The following is a 21,479-nucleotide window of genomic DNA, read 5'->3' as shown; positions in this document are numbered from 1 at the left end:
AATAGGGGGCATTGTGTTTCTGACGAACACATCTCTTGTTTTGTATATCTTTCCCTTGGCAAAGGGTATGCTTATGCTTTTATGCTTATATTCCCACTTAAGGGTGGCCACAACTGTGGGCAGAGGGTAGGGGGATTGGAAGAAAGAAAAAAAATCCTGCTGATCCCCTGATCTGATTTTTTTAAATTTAATTTTAACCTTGAAAAGTCAAATTATTAAACAAAATCATGTAAATTATTGTTAATTCTTTGGCAGATGTTATTGAACTAGAATTGAGATATAGTTTCATAAGTTACATGTACATATTTTAAGAAAATATTTCAATCTGGATTTTTTTTAATTGGATTGTTTTTTAAGCATTCTGCTTTGGGAATAAGTCTGTAGATATGGATGAACAAGGCCCATAATCAGTGTGACCACCTTGCGTAGGCTTTTGCATCTCCCTACATAAGTTGTTTCCCTAATCTTCACCCAACAGTCCTTGAATCAGGGTGCAGGGCTATGGCCAACAGGTGGTGCTACGGCAGGACAGAAAGTGCCAATGTCAATGAAGTCTCGACCGGTCAGTGATTTTTTTATTCACGTACTTTTGTTTTATTCAACTCACTGTAAGAGAATTCGTGACCAAAAATGAGTCGCGTTCTGAGAAAACTGGGTTTAATGCATACATGTGCGTAAAGTGTCGTCCAAGATTAGCCTGTGCAGGGATGACACTTTCCGCCTTAACTGGATTTTTGTGTAAAAGAGACTTCCTTTAGACAGCAAATACCATAAAAGCGGAAAGTGTCGTCCCTGATTAGCCTGTGGGACGACACTTAACGCACATGAAATATGCCCAGATTTCTCAGAACATGACTCAAATGTTGTTTATCAACTTAGTTTAGTATTGTTTTCTGGTATGGTCAGGATTTTTGCAAGAATCATAGGGACATAACACATAGACAGTGCCTTCCCCAGGAATTTTTTCTGGTGCCCCGGGGCCGAGCGGGAGTGGGTTTTGATGTTGACGTTGGTTTTTTTTAATTTAACGTGTCAATTCACGTTCTGTGGCGCGTTATAACTCAAAGAAAAACAGCTTCAAAAGACGTCATTTGAAAGCGCTGTGACTCTTCAAAAAAATTCCCCAGTCGTTTAAAAATATATTTTTTTTATATTGTTTTTAAGTGACAATATAGATTTGATGAAATATTGCCTCTGAATATGCGTCAATCCCCTGACCTGTTGTGCACTTGTTAAAACGCTCAATACACGCCATTTGTATGCAATAGACGCGACGTTGTACATGCTGCATAATTTTTGCGCTCTCTTTAATTGAGAAAAAGATTCGACCCAAAATAAATTTGCACTGCTAATTTGAAGCAAAAATATTTAACGTTGCGGTTACATTTACATTCGGAAGTGTCTTTCGGATTAAAAACGCGTTAACATCGACTTACGGGAATATGTTTCGGATTACAAATTTAATTATTCCCATTTGAGATTTCAACAAATATTAACCATTGCGTTATAAATTCAACGATAATTTGTTTAAACACTTAACGAGTCGAATAAATGTTTTGACGGAATTATGCATGAAATTTACGTTGTCCACGAGGATCACGGCCAGTTGCCATCATCAGTCTTCTAACTATCGATTATCGGACGAAACATTTACAAGTGTGCGTAATTAATTCAACGAAAATTTGTTAAAGCGCATAACGTGTCGAATAAATGTCAGAAAAACGAGGTGAATCAGTTCTATAAATTGACATGTTGAAATATACATGTACTGGAATTAAATAAATTGTTATCACATAATTGTAACCGGGAGTCATTTGCACAACTTACTCACTATAATAATTAGTTGTTTACCACTTGCAATTAATTTCTCGTATTTATTATGAGTCATAGGTAACACTTGTTTACAGTAAAAAGGTGTGATGATGATGCCCGAAACCGTCTTTAATGTTCTGTACTGTACTAATTACCGGTTTTATATTACTCAAATGGTACAACTTCTTGCTAATCAAGCTGCGATAAACTCTTACCGGTACTTCATGCCCGACGTCAATCAAAAATAATGGTCAATAGTAAACCCCGCCCTCATAAGCATTCGCTTAACCGATTGGACGATGAACTTCACAGTTTGACGACTGGAAAGTTACCAGGTACATCCTTTTCAGCATTTAAATGACCGTGTAATGTGGCTAGAATAATCGATACGCGAGTCAAGCTATGATCTTATCAGTAGATTATCCATTACCCCATGTGGTGTTTATGGGGATTACTTGTGAAAGTAGGTACCGAGTGCTCTTTTAAAACAGGGAATATTGAAACACTGATAGGGAAACCTTGATTTTTTTGGACAATCTCCACTTTCTTTTACTGAAGAATACACTGATCGGAAAATTTCAAGCGCCCCGGGTACTCTGATTTCGAAATTCAAGCGCCCTGGCAAGGAGCGCTTAAATGGTCTGGGGAAGACCCTGATAGAATCAGATTGGATGACGTCAAATACTAGTGCAAGCTCTCATTTGTTTTATCTTTAAATACTTTTTGAACGTTAAGTGACATGTTTGCATGTGCAATTGAATCCTCTATATACGCAGATATCAGTGATTCCCCCCCCACCAAATTACAGCCAGACGTACAGGTACTCGTAATGTTTTATTTTTCCCAATTTCATGTGCGTTTATAGTTGTCCCAGATCGGCCTGTGCAGTCCACACAGGCTTATCAGGGATGACACTTTCCACCTTAACTAGACTCGTTTAGAAGCAACTCTCATTAAACCAAAAATAACAACACAAAGAAGCGTAACGTGTCGTCCCTGATTAACCTGTGCAGACTGCACAATCTTATCTGGGACAACACTTGACACACATGCATTAAACCCAGTATTCAAAGAGCAACGCTCATAGCAAAAAAATCCCTGCAGGTTGGGGCGGCCATCATGTTAACAATTGACTTTCATTAGACGAAAAAAAAAATGTAAAAAAAAATTAGGAAATTTTTATCGACAAAAACTACCAGATTGGATTTTTTTTTTATCGACAAATATTGACACAACAGGCCTTTTCCTGACCATTTTGGATACAAATCTTGTAGGTTGATTAAAAAATAAAATTGAGACATAGAGTCTAATAATCATAAGTCGTAAGACACTTCTTGAAAAAAAAAATTTTAATGGGATTTTTAAAAATTATTTTGGTTTAGGATAGGGTCCCTTTGCTTTGGGATCGGGTCCTCTTTACGTCCTTTTTTACACTTAATGCACTGGTATAAAACCCCTTTTTCTCAGAGTAGGGCTTATAGCAAAACAAATCCCTTCAGGTTGGAGCTACCACCACCATTGAGAGCTCTGACAGTTCGTCGAGTGAGGCGGAGGAAGAGAACTTTGACAACCTTTTCGCTTCCTCTGTATGTAAACTAGTATTATCTTATTTTCTTGATATTATGACTGTCCATGTATATTTACACTTCAGTTGGTAATAGCATGAACTTTTTTGGGTGAGCTTTTTTATGTTTATTAATGTTATTTTGTATGCATGTCACTTGCCTTTGATAAAAACTCAAGAAAGGGAATTATTATTATAAAAAATATTATAAAAAATATTTATAAAATTATTGCAGTTAGTAAGTCAATCGGTTTGTCAGTCATTAGGTTTTTTCACATGAAATGTTGCAAGTTAACAACCAATTTAAGCAGGTTGGCTCATACTATCCAAATAGTTTGTTTCAGAAAAAATATGTTAATGCTGATAGCTGGCTAAAGAAAAGTCTAGCTCATGTTTTAGCGTTTTTTGTTCGACTTGTGGTAGAAAGATGGAGGGGCCCTTTGGCTGGGGAATTTTATTTCCCAGGATTTTTTGGCTATGCATTATTACACGTTTTTAATTTACTTTGTTATTTATATTTTCCTAATACTGCTTTGTTACTAAAAAGCTAAATTCAATAATATCAAAAACACTTTTATAAAACAAACGGAAATATGTTCAAATAAGCCTCTAACTTATTTTGTTGTTGTTGTAATGCACTCATCTTCTGTTGAAAAAAATGTTTACATTTAGAGGGGAATTTTAACCCTTTAAGCGCTGGAACCGAATTTTGAAGGCCTTTGCAAACAGTTTGGATCCAGATGAGACGCCACAGAACGTGGCGTCTCATCAGGATCCAAACTGTTTGCTATTCTGATAGTATTCTTTGAAAAAAATCTTAGAAAATGCTGATTTTAGAAATTCAGCAGACAACATTTTAGCAGACTACAAATTTCCCAGCATGCAAAGGGTTAAGACAATTATATGGGAAATATATATACCTTTTGAGCTTAGGTATGGATCGGAGTTTCGATCCCAAATTGGCCTAAAAAAATCACAATCTTGTTATATAAAACACATTTGTAAGAATACAAATTTATTGTGGCGAGTAATCTGTTATATGGAAGAGACACATTTTTTTGATTGTCAAACCAACAATTTGGACTGGATTGAATGGTCCTTTAGAAAACTGTCAGGTAAGTTTTGTACAAATTTACCTACCAAAAATCTCTTGAAGTACAATAATTTTACATTTAAGAATAAGAGTCTTTGTTTTTAAATAATAATAAACTTTATTTTAATTCTTATGTTTATAAAAAAGCATGCTTGTTCATTTATAATATATTTCTTAGACTTTTTTTGCATGATTACAAAAAGCATGTATGTTTGTGTAAAATACCAAACATTAATTTTATTCGACCTTTCTCTTTGGACATACTTCTATTGTCAGTAATGAGCATGAAGAGTCAGTGAAAACAATTGAGTCGCGTTCTCAGAAAACTGGGCATAATGCATATGCGTAAAGTGTCGTCCCAGATTAGCCTGTGCAGTTCGCACAGGCTAATCAGGGACGACACTTTCCGCTTTTTATGACATTTTTCGTTAAATGAAGTCTCTTCTTAGCAAAAATCCAATTTTGGCGGATAGTGTCGTCCCTGATTAGCATGTGCGGACTGCACAGGCTTATCTGGGATGACACTTTACGCACATGAATTATGCCCAGTTTTCTCTGAACACGACTCAATTTGTATGACCAGTGTTTAACTAATGCCTGTTATTTTCTGTCTTTGTTTAGACTGATAAGACATCTGAAGGAAGTGAATTTCAGAAGAAAGTAAAGGAAATACTGACTGAATTTCCAACAGCACCAGAAAGTGCAGTAGCTGAGTTGCTGAGGAGGTTGGTATCTTAAATTTTTACTGCGCAAGGCATGTTTGTGGTTCTTACTGTAATACCGTAAAAACCCAGTCATAAGTCTGCCCACTCATAAGTCGGGGGGTAAAAAAAGAAAGTCGGAGATTTTGAATATGTCCAAGTCATAAGTGGAGTCGGAAATTGTCCATCCACCACTTTCATAAACAGATGACATTTTAAATGTACAGGAAGTTTTTATTCTATACATAGACCATGACGTCATTATAGCCCTGTGCGATGTAGACATAGGGGACACGTGTATTATGTTCTTTGTGTAATATAATCAATACAATATATATTAAGAAAATCGAAAATAATAGATACAAATATAGACAAGCAAATCATTATGACATAAAAACAAAATCAACAACATAGGAAACCAAGACATATATACATGTACATCTTAATTTACACAACAACAACATACAAAACACAAAACTTGCGTTCAGCAGCACTATTATTATTTGATTGCTCTGCAATTCTATCACGCATATTTTAAACGCATTGTCATGCGCATGGCGTTTGCGTTTTCCAGGCATTTTCACAAATCAAATGTCTTAGTCAAATTAATTAATTATTATTATAATGTTTGCACTAAATTGTCCACGCTAGTAATAATCCACAAACTTATAATCCGATGACACACTGTGATCACTGTAATCAAATCTTTGCACTTTTAATCTGACTATCAAAACAATTGATTACTTCCTCAGTAAAACACGTTTTTATTACAATGATTGACATAACCAATAGACCGCTAACTCCACCTTTGTTCTACATAACAGTTACAAAGGCGGAGCTATGCATGTGCTCAAACATAATTGGACGTTTACAAGTGAATATCAAAGTTTCAATTGGTTAAACATTTCACTTCACAAGTTAAAGGAATCTCATTGTATCGGCGAGACGGGTGATGCTTTTTGGCTTCTTTACAGGAAGCGGCTTTCCTTTGATTATGTCAATTCACACAGGTTGCCAAGTATCGCTCGACTTTAAAAATGACCTGATCTTTTGTTTACGTGTTTAGTTATAAAAAACACCTGCTTACATGAAAACTTTGGATTAAATTATGAAATTAAAAACAATGGAAATGTTGCAAACTGTGGTTATATTAATTGGTAAGTACATGTATCAGTTAAAAGATGACATTTCATGTGTCGTAAATCAACAAGTTTCTTTTTATACAACAACAACAATTGCCGCGGGGATCAATCTTCGTCGACTTTCATTATTTTTTTCATGGTCGACCTCATAAGTCGATACCGTAATTTTAATCAAATTTTGTAGGTAAAAAATCTTGACTTATGACTGCGTTTTTACGGTAAGAATTTTCACTTGTGTCAACTGTTAATCCCTCACCACTAAGATACGTATTTTGAGGTGTTTGTAGTTCCTTAGAAAGTTACATTTTAATGAAGACCTTTCCTACTAGATTAAATTTTTAAATGTTTCATTTCCAAGCCTTAGATACTGATGAGCAGCAAACAGCATAAGACCTGAACAGACTGCGAGTTATTGGCAGGCTGTTCTGGTTTTATGCTGTTTGCACATAGCAATTTTCAGTCTGCCTCTGAGAAGGAAAGGGTTAAAAATGAAAGATTTCAATGAGAATACTCACTTACAAGAGTAAATGTTCATATAGACAGAAATCCAAGTCAACCATATGGAAATTTTAAGTAAAACCTTTCTTGTAACCCCTATAATTTTTCAAAAAAGCTTAGAAGAAGGAGGAGATGAATTTCTTCACACTTCATCATTCACTCAGACCTTTGAATTAAACTGACTTTAAGGTAACTTATTTTTGCTTGCACTTCTTGCATTTCATAAACAGGACATATTTTGGTATTTCAGCAATAACAACATAACAGCGAGAGTCAAGAACAAATTGTTTGATAAAGGATACAAGCGGGTGACAAAAGCGGACAATGTGATTCCTGACAAGAAGGCTCCGGTACAAACTGTCTGGATGGTTGTAGTAGATTGTGATGATTGTTATACTTATACACCCATACCTGCTTAACCCATTTATGCCTAGTGGACTCTCCCATATTTCTTAATTGGATCAATTTATTTTCAAGATAAGGGATGTCTAGTATATTTATTTCTATATTTAGAATACTTCTTACAGAAATTCCTTTAAGCAAACAGCGCTGACCCTGATGCAGCATCTCATCTGGGTCTACGCTGTTTGCCAAGGCCTTTTTTCAAGACGCTAGGCATAAATGGGTTTACCCTTTCCCACTCAGAAGCATGTCTATTATAATCAAAATGAGAAGAATAAATTAATAAAAAAAGGTTATAGTTAGTTAGATGTAATTAAAACAAACTTGAGATAGAATTATCATTATAAGCACATTTCTTTCTAAAAAAAATAGTTGGGACTTTGTTTTTGAAAATTGGGATTATTTTTAATTGGGAAATTTTTAGTTCCATTGGTCATTCTTGTTTTTCAAGGGACCAACAAATTGTAGTCATGAGAAGTCAGTAGTATTTGAGAAGGTGTATGCACATTTGTTGTATGTTGCATGCACATTTGGCATGTTTATGTATAAGTGTGAATGCTTTAAATGAGATAATGTTTAACATCAGTTAAACTTGAAATCTCTCGAAAAAAAAAATTGTTGCAACAGTACTCTTGTGAAATAATTTGTTGCCTTGCTAACACAGTGGTTGGTACCCGCGCTACTCACCGAGGGATTCTGGTTCAGACTGTATTTTCTCCTTGTTCTTTCTACAGAAAGGCAATCAACAGAAGATTTATCTATTATATATTTAAATTAACTGATACATACAATTCATGGTAGCATTTGCAACTTTCATGTTTTATTATATATTTGCATGAGGTAATGATTTAATATTTACGTATTTTAACATACATAATGGTAGAAACATGCATTGGAATGTATAATATTCTGTTCAATGTTTGCATGTATGCCAGCATTCATTTCAAATATTTTTGTTATTTTGTGTCATTTGTTCCTGTATGACAAAATAATATGAATAAACTTTCTGTGGAAAAATACTTATATGGGGCTGAGCATGAAAATGTTGTTTTGTTAAACAAATTTGGTATTCACCAAACCATTCTTAGATTTAAGAATAAAGGATAGACTCAGAACAAAGAAAACATACAGCAATTCTTTTCCTTCTGTATAAAGTAACAGAAACGGCACGTTCCCATTTGGGGAAAAAAACTACCAAGATTGGTGCCATTTAAAAACCATATTGAAAGTGTTCAATTACTTTGGAAATGTGAAAATGTTTAAAACTGGTGTTGCAAATCTGCTACTTTACTTGTGCTTATATACATTCTGCTTTTCTTATGCCTTTGTTTCTATATAACCAAATGAACCACATCATGCGAAAATGGATCTTATGCTATATGGTCGATTGAAATCCTGACCAGACTGCGCAAATGTCCGCTGTACAGTACTGCAAGGTCTCCTGTCTCATTAGTGAACGGAGTAGCTCTTGTCCAAACTTGGCGCATGCGCAGTCTGGTTTGGATCTACACTGGCCGCAATTGACATAAGGCCCATTTCACCATGACAGGACTCATAAAAATTATGTCATGCATGTTTTTGTTATGCATTGTAAGTGAACTGTATGATCTTTCATTTTGTATATGTGAAAATAAAGTTATTTTGCTTCTTCTTTTGTTGATGCTGGTTGTACAATACTATTATAGAGTTCAATTTCATGGAATTCACAGTATGTTGAGTGCATCCTGAGTTAAGTTCGCTAATCATATAAGCTGCGTTCTGAAAAAACTGGGCATAATGCATGTGCGTAAAGTGTCGTCCCAGATAAGCCTGTGCAATCCCCACAGGCTAATCTGGGATGATACTTTCCGCTTAAACTGGAATTTCGTGTAGAAGAGACTTACTTCAAACAAAAAAATATCATAAAAGCGGAAAAGTGTTGTCCCTGTTTAGCCTGTGCAGACTGCACCGGTTAATCTGGGATGACACTTTACGCACATGCATTAAGCCCCGTTTTCTCAGAACACAGCTTATATTATGTGCGTTTATTAAATAAACTGCATTAAAACTATAACAGTTATACAGGAAATAAATGCCATTTTTGGATACTCCACTCTGCAGACAATTTCTTAAAATAATTTTGATTCATGTAAAAATCACTGATGCCAAGGTTTGGGACAATTTTCCCACTGATTTATGTATGTTTGTTTGAAAAACTTACAAATCTTCGAAGAGCTAGAGCCAACATTATTTTATCAAAGTTAAATGTAATATAGATATGTACTTTAGGTGACCCCCCTTATATATATTTATTTTGACCACTTGAAAAACATGGCTGCCAGGAAGTAGGGCAGTTTTCCTTTTTTCATCATGTGTTTAGAAATTTAAGAATTGTAAAATAGCTTTGATTCTTGCTGCATCATCTCCTTGAATGTGTCACAGTTTGAAAAAAAAATTGCACATGATAAAAAGTGATTGTCTATTTTTTTATGTCCCCCAGAAACTGGGGGACATATTGTTTTTACTCTGTCTGTTTGTTGGTTTGTTTGCGTTAAACTTTAACACTTGCGATAACTTTTACAATATTCAAGCAACTTCATATTTGCCATAACTTTTGCAATATTGAAGATAGCAACTTCATGTTTGGCATAATTGTGTACCTCATGGAGTTGCACATTTTGAGTGGTGAAAGGTCAAGGTAATCCTTCAAGGTCAAAGGTCAAATATATGAGCGGATATAGTGTTTCACAAACACATCTTGTTTCTATTTTGAAATTCAGTTTATATGAGTTAGATGCAGTGGTTTGGGTTAATAATAATACTTCATCAAGGATGGTACATGTATATCATGTAAGTGTTTTCTGTATGAATTGTTTAAAGCAACACAAATAGTGAAAAACAATTTTCTTTATGGATCTAAATGAATCCCAATGTGTTTGTATGTGTTGCACATGTATTACTTGTATGGAGGTATTGATTAAATATTACTTGGCCATTATTTCACATTATAAAGGAATCAGGCATACCGTTTCAAAAAATGAATTTTTACGGTCAAAAGGGATTGTGGGGGAAATCTGTAAAATCATTAGAACAAATGATATTTTATCATAATACATAATTATAAACATTACAAATAATTGTTTTCTTTGTTATACATCTTTTTTATTGATGTATTTATAATTTCTGAAACTAGTATTCCAGAATCTGACTTTTGTTTGAATCTTAACACTTCCATTTGGGTTAATAACTTACGGTCACTGACCAAGGGCAGTGTTGTTGTTTTTTACACCATTTTAGGTATGGGGCCTGGTCCAATTTGTTTGGATCAAAATCGGGTCATTTTGATTAAAATTGGGAAATGAATGATGTTTGTTTTTTGACTTAAAAATACTTTAAAATTGAGATAAGAAGTGTTTTCAATATTAAAATTACTAAGGTTCAACTTGTATAACTGGATAGGGAGATAAACTGAAAGTTGTGATTGACGAAAAAAAATGTGTAAGCCTTTAATTGGGAATTGAGTCATTTAGGATAAATGTCTATTGTGCAGGGGTGTGATTTCTATTCCTGTCAGCTGATTTCTTCCCTTTTAGTTGCAAGATCTATGAACAAATGAAGATTAGATCGAGTTAATTTGAACTGTGTAAGGGGGTAGAGCATTCTTCTCCCCTGAGGTGGCCCTTAAATCACTCCGCTGTTTTTAAGATTGAAAATCAAGCCAATGTTTGGCCTAAAATTTTACCCCCAAAAGCCTGCTGAAGGTTCGTACAATTGACAAAGCTCTGGGTTTTGTTTCCAGCAGGAGGAGAAAGTGGACCTTATGAAGCTTCATCAGCTCAAGCAGTCGTTTCCAGCAGCACCGGAGGACGTGATACAGAAACTCCTGAAATCGTACGGCTCAAGTTTGGTTTAAACCTGTTTGAGTCCCATTCTGAGTAAACTGGGCTTAATGCATGTGCGTAAAGTGTCGTCCTAGATTAGCCTGTGCAGTTTGCACAGGCTAATCAGGGACGACACTTTCCGACTTGATTTTCGGTAAGGAGGGACTTCCTTGAAACTAAAAATACCATAAAAGCGGAAAGTGTCGTCCCTGATTAGCCTGTGCGGACTGCACAGGCTAATCTGGGACGACACTTTACGCACATGCATTAATCCCAGTTTTCTCAGAACAAGGCTCACTTATTTTAGCTCCATTGAATCAAATGCCAAATTCTTATTGAGATGCTCAAAGTCTATTTCCTGGGTAGAACCAGTACTGTCACCCTTAAGACCCAAACCAAAGGTCAAAATTCATTGTGTAAGCACAAATACAAAATAATCATCCTCAGTATTTTGCGATGTTAACTTTGTCCTGCATGCACTGATTTCCTAACGGACAGTAATAAGCGTGATAAGATGGGATGTTAAACTACCCTATGACCTTGAGGTCAAGGTCATAGATCTGTAATGAGCTTTTTCTGTTTCAAACAAGTTTAGTCACAATGGTTATGCGACAACTGCAAAAGCCTAGTCCCTGGGCCCAAGGTCATAGTTAAAGGTCAAATGTCTATTATAATCATTCCATTCCTAACACTTTTTCCATATCAAACAAATTTGCTTAAATGACAATCATCATGCACAACGGCAAGAACCGATTTTCTAGGCCCATGGTCACATTTAAAGGTCGAATGTGAATGTCACAAATAAGATAATAACTGGAAACATTTTACAGTGAGAGATACTGTGTCAAGCATGGACGCATTACACAAAAACTTGCATTGTTTGACATAGTGTCTTGCACAAAACCCACTCCAAAACGTTGAAGGTTAAGGTCGCGGATCCAAGTCAAAGGGTCAAAACTTAAAAATCCAAGTTATGATCCAGACTAACTACCAGTGTTACAAGTATATATAGGTGGAGAAGCGCACCCAATAACCAGGCTGGTTTTCTCTGTATGATATTGCCTCACTTGTTCTAATAATTATGGACTTCATTTCCAATCGCTTTCGTTGTAGTTATTGTTATTTCTGACTAAAAATAATTGACATAATGTTTTAAAGGTACCATAATAAAATGGACCCATTTGTGGTCCTGTGATAACACTTGAGTATTTTATAAGTCAAGATAACATTATTGTGATTCTTATTTTTGCACCTTAAACTTTTCCCACTGAGAAGAAAAAAAAAAGATGGCTTTATGCAACCAGCATAAAACCAGCATAAAACCACAACAGCCTTCTCTCAGGGTGTTCAGGTTTCATGCTGTTTGCTGCTCATAAGTGTCTTAGGGTTGGAGATGAAGCTTTAAAAACTTGAATCTATTAAGAAGTGTCAAATTTGATTTAATTTTCTAAGGGACCCCAAACTAGTCAAAATTACAATCTGAGTGGAAAAGTTTAACAGCATGATGGGGGTTATTTTCCAGGCACCATAACAACACTGTGAGGGTTTCTAACGCCCTACATGAGATGGGATACAAGCGGGCGGAGGCCGTCAGTCATCCGGAACCCAGGCGGGTAGATATCCTGGAACGTGTCCGTGCAATGTATCCTGACACTGACAAGGAAGTGATTGATTCTGTCTTTAAATCGTAAGTTGGACAAATGTTCTTTCCAAGTTTCATTAACCCTGTACCACTTAGATTCGTATTGAGTTCCCACTGAGCTGAGCACTGAGAATGGAGGTCAATGAGACTTGAGTTCCCACTGAGCTGAGCACTGAGAATGTAAGTCAACGAGACTTGAGTTTCCACTGAGCTGAGCACTGAGAATGTAGGTCAATAAGACTTGAGTTTCCACTGAGCTGAGCACTAAGAATGTAAGTCAATAAGACTTGAGTTGCCACTGAGCTGAGCACTGCGAATGTAAGTCAATAAGACTTGAGTTGCCACTGAGCTGAGCACTAAGAATGTAGGTCAATGAGACTTGAGTTCCCACTGAGCTGAGCACTGCGAATGTAAGTCAATAAGACTTGAGTTACCACTGAGCTGAGCACTGAGAATGTAGGTCAATGAGACTTGAGTTGCCACTGAGCTGAGCACTGAGAATGTAGGTCAAAGAGACTTGAGTTCCCACTGAGCTGAGCACTGCGAATGTAAGTCAATAAGACTTGAGTTGCCACTGAGCTGAGCACTGAGAATGTAGGTCAATAAGACTTGAGTTCCCACTGAGCTGAGCACTGAGAATGTAGGTCAATGAGACTTGAGTTCCCACTGAGCTGAGCACTGAGAATGTAGGTCAATGAGACTTGAGTTCCCACTGAGCTGAGCACTGAGAATGTAGGTCAATGAGACTTGAGTTGCCACTGAGCTGAGCACTAAGAATGTATGTCAATAAGACTTGAGTTGCCACTGAGCTGAGCACTGCGAATGTAAGTCAATAAGACTTGAGTTGCCACTGAGCTGAGCACTGAGATTGTAAGTCAATAAGACTTGAGTTGCCACTGAGCTGAGCACTGAGAATGTAGGTCAATAAGACTTGAGTTGCCACTGAGCTGAGCACTGAGAATGTAGGTCAATGAGACTTGAGTTGCCACTGAGCTGAGCACTGCGAATATAAGTCAATAAGACTTGAGTTGCCATTGAGCTGAGCACTAAGAATGTAGGTCAATAAGACTTGAGTTGCCACTGAGCTGAGCACTAAGAATGTAGGTCAATAAGACTTGAGTTGCCACTGAGCTGAGCACTGAGAATGTAGGTCAATGAGACTTGAGTTGCCACTGAGCTGAGCACTGAGAATGTAGGTCAATGAGACTTGAGTTGCCACTGAGCTGAGCACTGCGAATGTAGGTCAATAAGACTTGAGTTGCCATGGAGCTGAGCACTGCGAATGTAGGTCAATAAGACTTGAGTTGCCACTGAGCTGAGCACTGAGAATGTAAGTCAACGAGACTTGAGTTGCCACTGAGCTGAGCACTGAGAATGTAGGTCAATGAGACTTGAGTTGCCACTGAGCTGAGCACTGCGAATGTAGGTCAATAAGACTTGAGTTGCCATTGAGCTGAGCACTGCGAATGTAGGTCAATAAGACTTGAGTTGCCACTGAGCTGAGCACTGCGAATGTAGGTCAATAAGACTTGAGTTGCCACTGAGCTGAGCACTGAGAATGTAAGTCAATAAGACTTGAGTTCCCACTGAGCTGAGCACTGCGAATGTAAGTCAATAAGACTTGAGTTCCCACTGAGCTGAGCACTGAGAATGTAGGTCAATGAGACTTGAGTTTCCACTGAGCTGAGCGCTGAGAATGTAGGTCACTTAACTCACAAACAATCTCAAATCTCAGCTTTAGGAATATGCTTATATTCTTGCTCAAATTCAGGGTTAAGTCAGACTCAAAACTCAAAACAACATATGAAAACAGGAATTTCAGCATGATAGTCCACAATATAATCTCAAACAAGAGCACCGCATAATGGGTGCCACGCTCGGCTACAGGTGCAGTTTTGAATAAAAGAAAACTTGTCAGGGTTTTGTTTGTGTAAAGGTCACAGTGACCTTGACCTTTGACCTAGTGACCCAAAAATGGGTGTGACGTGTAGAACTCATCCAGGTGCTTCTACATATGAAGTTTCAAAGTTGTAGGTGGAAGCAATTTGATTTTAGAGCCATTGTTCAAAACCTTTACAAAATGTTAAGGTTTTAGCACGACGCGGATGGCGGAAGGCGGACGACGAGCTGGCTATGACCATACCTCAGGTTTTCTCCAAAAACGCGGAGCTAAAAATGAGAACAAATTCAATGATAAGAAAGAATATTGACTTAAGTATGTTTGTGGTACCAGACCCTATGAATTTTGAACATTTGCAGCGTTTTGACTAAAATTGGGTAATTAATCTTGTTGTTGCTTTGCTTGAAAATGCTTAAAAATTGAGAATACCAGTGTTTTCAGTATTATAATTGGCTCCCTCGATCAAAACGGTACCATGTGACATCGAAATAAGAAGGCACATTGTACCTTTTTGCACAAAAGGGTCGATATTTACTAATTTTGAACCTTTTTAGGTACCATTTTGGCAAAATATATACTTTTTATGCCCCCGGATCGAATGATCGGGGGTATATTGTTTTTGGCCTGTTTTTCTGTCTGTCATTCTGTCCCAAAACTTTAACCTTACAGTAAAGTTTTGCAATAACTTTTGAAATATTGAACATAGCAACTTGATATTTGGCATGCATGTGTATCTCATGGAGCTGCACATTTTGAGTGGTGAAAAGTCAAGGTCAAGGCCATCCTTCAATGTCAAAGGTCAAATTTTTTTTAAATTTAATATATTAAAGTTTTGCAATAACTTTTGAAATATTGAACATAGCAACTTGATATTTGGCATGCATGCGTATCTCATGGAGCTGCACATTTTGAGTGGTGAAAGGTCACGGTCATCCTTCAAGGTCAAAGGTCAAATTTTTTTTTAAACTTAAATATATTAAAGTTTTGCAATAACTTTTGAAATATTGAACATAGCAACTTGATATTTGGCATGCATGTGTATCTCATGGAGCTGCACATTTTGAGTGGTGAAAGGTCAAGGTCATCCTTCAAGGTCAAATTAAAAAAAAAATTAATATGGTAAAGTTTTGCAATAACTTTTGAAATATTGAACATAGCAACTTGATATTTGGCATGCATGCATATCTCATGGAGCTGCACATTTTGAGTGGTGAAAGGTCAAGGTCATCCTTCAAGGTCAAAGGTCGAAAATTAAAAAATTTAATATAGTAAAGTTTTGCTATAATTTTTGAAGTATTGAACATAGCAACTTGATATTTGGCATGCATGTGTATCTCATGGAGCTGCACATTTTGAGTGGTGAAAGGTCAAGGTCATTCTTCAAGGTCAAAGGTAAAAAAGCGGTGCATTAGGGGGCATTGTGTTTCTGACAAACACATCTCTTGTTTCCATTGAGAATGAGCTGAATACCGGACCCGATTTTGAATAATTAAAAAACACTGTTGCGTTGTTTGTTCCAGTTGTGAGGGAGATGAGAGAACCATGAGGCAGGTTCTGGATCGCATGGGCTACAAACCAAAGTTCCCTGAGACCCACCGCAACCCGTCCGCCAAGGGGGAAAGGAGCACAAGCCCTGCTAAGGGAAAAGTCCCTATGAAACCTGCCCAAAGGGAGACCACTCCAAAGAAACAGGAATCTCCAGCTAAAGTAGCGCCCCCTGCTGAGCCAGAATTGTCTATTGGCCAGAAATCCCAGTGTATGTGAACTTCTGGAGAACTGGTTTTACTCACTGTTGTTTTAGTTTACTAATTATCACAGTAATTCTTCTTGCTAAGTTAACAGTTTACATCCGATAATAACCACACATACTGTTAAGGTCAAGTTTGATAATCAGCATTATCATCTTGGAAATTGTTGAGTTGTGGCCCTTGAATTATCAGTTGTAATTTTGGTATTATTATTCATAGAGATTGTCATCATGATATTTCATGAAATCTACAGAGAACTTCAATTTACAAAGAGTTGGTGGATGTTTTTGTGTTCTTGTAGTACAATTTGCGATGAGATTATGTGTAATGTCACTCCCACCTTAACTTAATCATGCAGATCTTGACCAAATTTTCTAGCTGTCAGGCTTAATTTAAACCTAGTTATTTAGGCTTGATTGCATTGAAAGCTTATTGCTTATTGAAATGCTCAAGAGTCTGTTTCCTGCATAGAATCAGTACATGGTGTCTTTGGTTGAGATCATACGAATGTTCCCACAGTGGGCGTTGAACACATGACCTCCTGGTTGATATGGAGACACCTTTTCAAATACACCATGGCGACCTAGCTGGCAGGCTTGAGTCAGTCATGTGGGACATAGGCAAAATGACTTCACTGGGTAATTTGTTGATTGAGATCCCCATGGCGTAGTGGATAGGGTGTCCACATAGTGACCAGGAGGTCACAGGTTCTATCCATTTTTTGGGGAAGTTATTTATTCTTTAGATCTCCCCCAAGACAACAAGTACTGGTTCTACCCAGGAATCAACTTGAGAGTGTTTCAATAAGCCCTAAGCTTTCAATGCAATGGTGCTAAAATAAATTGGTTTAAACTAAACTAATTCTGTTTCACTTGTGGCTGCATAACTTGCACATCCATTAAGCCCCGTTTTCCCAGGACAGGCTAATTTTGGATGTCACTTTGCGCTTTTACAGAATTTTTGGTTTAAAGGAAGACTCTTGTAGATAAAAATCCAGTCTAAACAGAAAGCGTCGTCCCTGATAAGCCTGTGTAGACTACACAGGATAATCTGGGTCGACACTTTATGTGTGTGCATTAAGCCCTGTTTTCCAAGAGTGTAGCTCATTTATCTGATGTTTAATTGGGCCTTATTCTGTGAGAAGGAGGTTAAATGCATGTGCGTAAAGTGTCATCCCAAATTGTCTGTGCAGTCAGCACAGGCTAATAAGGGACGACACTTTCCGCTTTAATGATTTTTTCTGTTTGAAGAAAGTCTCTTAGCAAAAATCTTGTTTATGCGGAAAGTGTTGTCCCTGATTAGCCTGTGCTCACCACACAGGCTAATCAGGGACAGCACTTTCCGCTTTAATGGTATTTTCTGTTTAAAGAAAGTCTCTTACCAAAAATTAAGTTAAGGTGGAAAGTGTCAACCCTGATTAGCCTGTGCGGACTGCACAGGCTAATCTGCGATGACACTTTCCGCACATGAATTAAACCCCTTTTTCACAGAGCACGGCTCAATTCTGTTTCAGTGGTGTCCAAGCTTCAGTCCCTGTACAAGGACCTGGAGAAGTCGGTGATAGAGATGGCCTGCGAGGTCTGCAAGTGGGACGAGACACGCGCCAAGAACGTCCTGGAACTAATGAAAGATGACATGTTAGTTTGTTTTCTAAACCACTCTGAAGCAAAGTGAAAATGTCTGTGTGCAACCAGCATAAAACCAGAACAGCCTGCAAGTTACTCACAGCCTTTTCAGGTTTTATGCTGTTTGCTGCTCATCAGTATCTTATGCTGTTTGCAAACAGCCATTTTCACTTTGCTTCTGAGTGGGAAAGGGTTTAATAGAAATGTCCTTAAAAGTGGAAGGTGTCGCCACATAAATTGTGTCTTGTTCTGATAAAACTGGGCATAATACATGTGCGTAAAGTGTCGTCCCAGATTAGCCTGTGCAGTCCGCACAACACTTTCCATCTAAACTTGATTTTCGGTAAGGAGGGACTTCCTTGAAACTAAAAATACCATTAAAGCGGAAAGTGTCGTCCCAGATAAGCCTGTGCACAGGCTAATCTGGGACGACACTTTATGCACATGAATTAAGCCCAGTTTTCTCAGCACAAGACGCACATGAATTAAGCCCCCTTTTTTGTCAGAGTGAGACTCTGTTAGGTTCAAGGATGACACAATATCCATAGTAACACATCAACCACATAATAATTTATGTATCTAACTTGTCAACCAGGTCATTAAATGATCAGCATTCAAAATTTGAATGAAACATGTGGAGCAATTGTCGATACGTTCAATTGATAATAAATCTAGATCCTAATTACTCAAACTTTTTCCACGTTCTGTGAAAAAATGCATTTGCGTAAAATTACATCTCAGATTAGCCTGTGCAGTCCACACAGCCTAATCAGGGACTATACTCTTTGCTTTTGTTGTATTTTTCATTTAAAGCAAGTTTGTTCTTAGTAGTGAAAATCAAGTTTAGGCAGAAAGTGTTGTCCCTGATTAGATTATCTGGACTGCACAGGCTATCTTGTTATGGCACTTAAGGCACATGCATTAAGCCCTGTTTTCCCAGAACAAGGCTTTTTTTAAACTGAATATCTATTAACCACAAAGCTACAAATGCATTCCAGGAGCAGACCAGTGACATCCACATCGCGACCTACGACCTCCCAGACCCAGAGGTCACCAAGCCCAAGCCCCGCACCCTTGAGCCCAGCCAGCCTGGAGCCCGTCAGCATGATGCATGATGAACCCAGCAGACCTGGGTAGGTAGTGTTGAGTGACTGAGGGACAACTTGTGCATAATAACACTCTTGACTTTATTGTCTCCCTTCTTTTAACCCTTAACCACTTAGAATAACTTAAATACGTATTTTTATGCATTTGTAGTGTCTTAGAAAGTAAATTAAATTTAAATCCTTTCTTACTAGATTAAAGTTTTAAAGGCTCAATTTCCAACCCTTAGATATTGATGAGCAGCAAACAGCATAATACCTGAACATACTGCGAGTTACTTGCAGGCTGTTCTGGTTTTATGCTGTTTGCACATAGCCATTTTCACATTGCTTAAGTGTTAAGTGATTTACCTCCAACCATTGAATATCCTTCATATCCATGTTGCTTTGTTAAGGTTAAAATATTCGAATATGATTATGTTTTGTTGAAATGGCTTGTACATAATCAGCAATTTTTCTTCCTGACTAGGAAAAATACATATACTGCGTCAATTGTGAAAAAGTAATGCAAAAAGCTCTGAAATTGCGAAAATTTTCGTTGTGAAATCTTCAGAATGGAAATTATTGGTCTTTATAATTTGATTTGTTATTAAAGGGATCTTTTCACGCTTTGGTAAATTGACAAAATTGAAAAAAGTTGTTTCAGATTCGCACATTTTCGTTTTAGTTAAGATATTTGTGAGGAAACAGTAATACTGAACATTTACCATGGTCTAATATAGCCATTATATGCATCTTTTGACGATTTTAAAACCTAAAAATTATAAAGCGTTGCAACGCGAAACGATTGAATAATTTGGAGAGTTCTGTTTTTGTCGTTAAATTTTGTGAAACTACGAAGATTGCTTATATAAGGTATAAAATACGTCCAGCATGTGTACTCGGCGGAATAGCTCAGTAGGCTAAAGCGTTTTTACTTTAGGACTCTGGCAGGACTCCAGGGGTCACTGGTTCGAAACCTGCTCCGGGCAATGTTCTTTTCCTTTTTTTAATTTTATTCTTGATTTTTTACTGGAACTTTTACGATCCAATGTTTACATTTATTAATATAAAGCATTTAATGAATAAGTTAAAAAATGCCAAAATCTGTGAAAAGGCCCCTTTAATTGCACATATCTTTTTAAATACTCTTTTACATGCATTTGTTGCTTAAAATGTTCAGTTTCAGTGCTCATTTTATAAGCTCGGCTGTTTTCGGAGAAAACCCAAGGTATTGTCATAGCCAGCTGGCTATGTCGTTGTCGTGTCGTCCGCCAGGGTCGTGCTAAAACCTTGACATTTTGCTCTACAATCAAATTGCTTCCACCTACAACTTTGAAACTTCATATGTAGATGCACCTTGACGAGTTCTTCATGCCACACCCATTTTTGGGTTACTAGGTCAAAGGTCAAGGTCACTATGACCTCTTTTAAATTTATAAAATGGCAAATTTTGGAATTTTTTATCGCTAAATGGAACAAATTGGGATTTTGTTTTATCAACAAAAATTGACAAATCAGGCCCTTTCCTGGCAATTTTGGGAAAAAATCATATACATTATAGTTATATACTTTGTTAGATGTTTATCAAATAATCATTAAACACTTTTTTTGGAAATTGGGATTATTTTTTTTACAGTTTTGGTTTGGGATCAGGTCCCTTTGATTTGGGATGGGGTCCCTTTTACGGCCTTTTTTACACAGCAGAAATAGACCTGAGTATGGATATTTAAAACTGGCCTGTCACTGGACATAAATTGGCATTAAATGTGAATGCACTGATATAGGAATCCAATAAGTTATTGATTTGTCATCGTTATGGTTACAGAAATAAAACAACAATATCAAGACTTAAACTAGAAAATATCTCTTTGTGAATAGGAAAAATATATTATGTACCTGGTTACTGGCATCTATACATTGAATAAGCAAGTTAATTCAGAAATATTCTGTTTCACTGCAGTACTGTATTCTGTTTCACTGCAATACTGTGTTCTTTTTCACTGCAGTACTTCAACATCATCTGCAAGTTCGAAAACCTACATGAAGGCGTCTGACTTTACATCTCGCGCCTCTAGCGCCATGGGAACTAAGGTCAGCATCCAGAAACCTGCGCAAGGAAAATATACTGGCTCGCAGTCGAAATCCAATGTAGCTACGACAGGCTCGCAGTCGAAATCTCAAGTATCTACGACAGGGTCGCAGTCGAAATTACACATAGCTATGAGCTCGTCTTCCCAGCAGACGAGATTGAACACTGGTGTGTCTGCCGCATCTTCGCCCACTACGCAGCACACAAGAGCGAAACAAGTCACGCAGTAAGCTGTTTTTGTATTCATGGTTTTACGTATACATTTGAGTCGTGTTCTCGGAAAACTGGGCATAATACATGTGCGTAAAGTGTCGTCCC

The 21,479-nt window shown here is 37.2% G+C and overlaps 2 protein-coding genes across 3 annotated transcripts in view; both read left to right on the top strand.

Annotated features, from left to right (window-relative positions):
- Positions 1-21,479, top strand: part of LOC127850143 (uncharacterized) — a 341,679-nt gene that overhangs the window by 258,994 nt on the left and 61,206 nt on the right. The gene's annotated exons all lie outside the window — the stretch shown is intronic.
- Positions 1-21,479, top strand: part of LOC127850140 (uncharacterized) — a 55,222-nt gene that overhangs the window by 27,249 nt on the left and 6,494 nt on the right. Inside the window, exons 3-11 of one of the 2 annotated variants that reach the window (XM_052382948.1) lie at positions 3,312-3,398; positions 5,091-5,194; positions 7,061-7,160; positions 10,991-11,082; positions 12,595-12,759; positions 16,135-16,370; positions 17,876-17,999; positions 18,986-19,120; positions 21,079-21,387. In XM_052382948.1, coding sequence (XP_052238908.1) covers positions 3,312-3,398; positions 5,091-5,194; positions 7,061-7,160; positions 10,991-11,082; positions 12,595-12,759; positions 16,135-16,370; positions 17,876-17,999; positions 18,986-19,120; positions 21,079-21,387 — 1,352 coding nt within the window. The remainder of the gene's footprint in view (positions 1-3,311; positions 3,399-5,090; positions 5,195-7,060; positions 7,161-10,990; positions 11,083-12,594; positions 12,760-16,134; positions 16,371-17,875; positions 18,000-18,985; positions 19,121-21,078; positions 21,388-21,479) is intronic. The other variant, XM_052382950.1, reaches the window with a different exon arrangement.

The sequence above is a fragment of the Dreissena polymorpha genome, chromosome 11 (genome assembly GCF_020536995.1).
Source record: "Dreissena polymorpha isolate Duluth1 chromosome 11, UMN_Dpol_1.0, whole genome shotgun sequence".
Classification (NCBI taxonomy): Eukaryota; Metazoa; Mollusca; class Bivalvia; order Myida; family Dreissenidae; genus Dreissena; species Dreissena polymorpha.
Note: the sequence above shows the minus strand (reverse complement) of the source record. Positions and strands in the feature narration are given on the sequence as shown.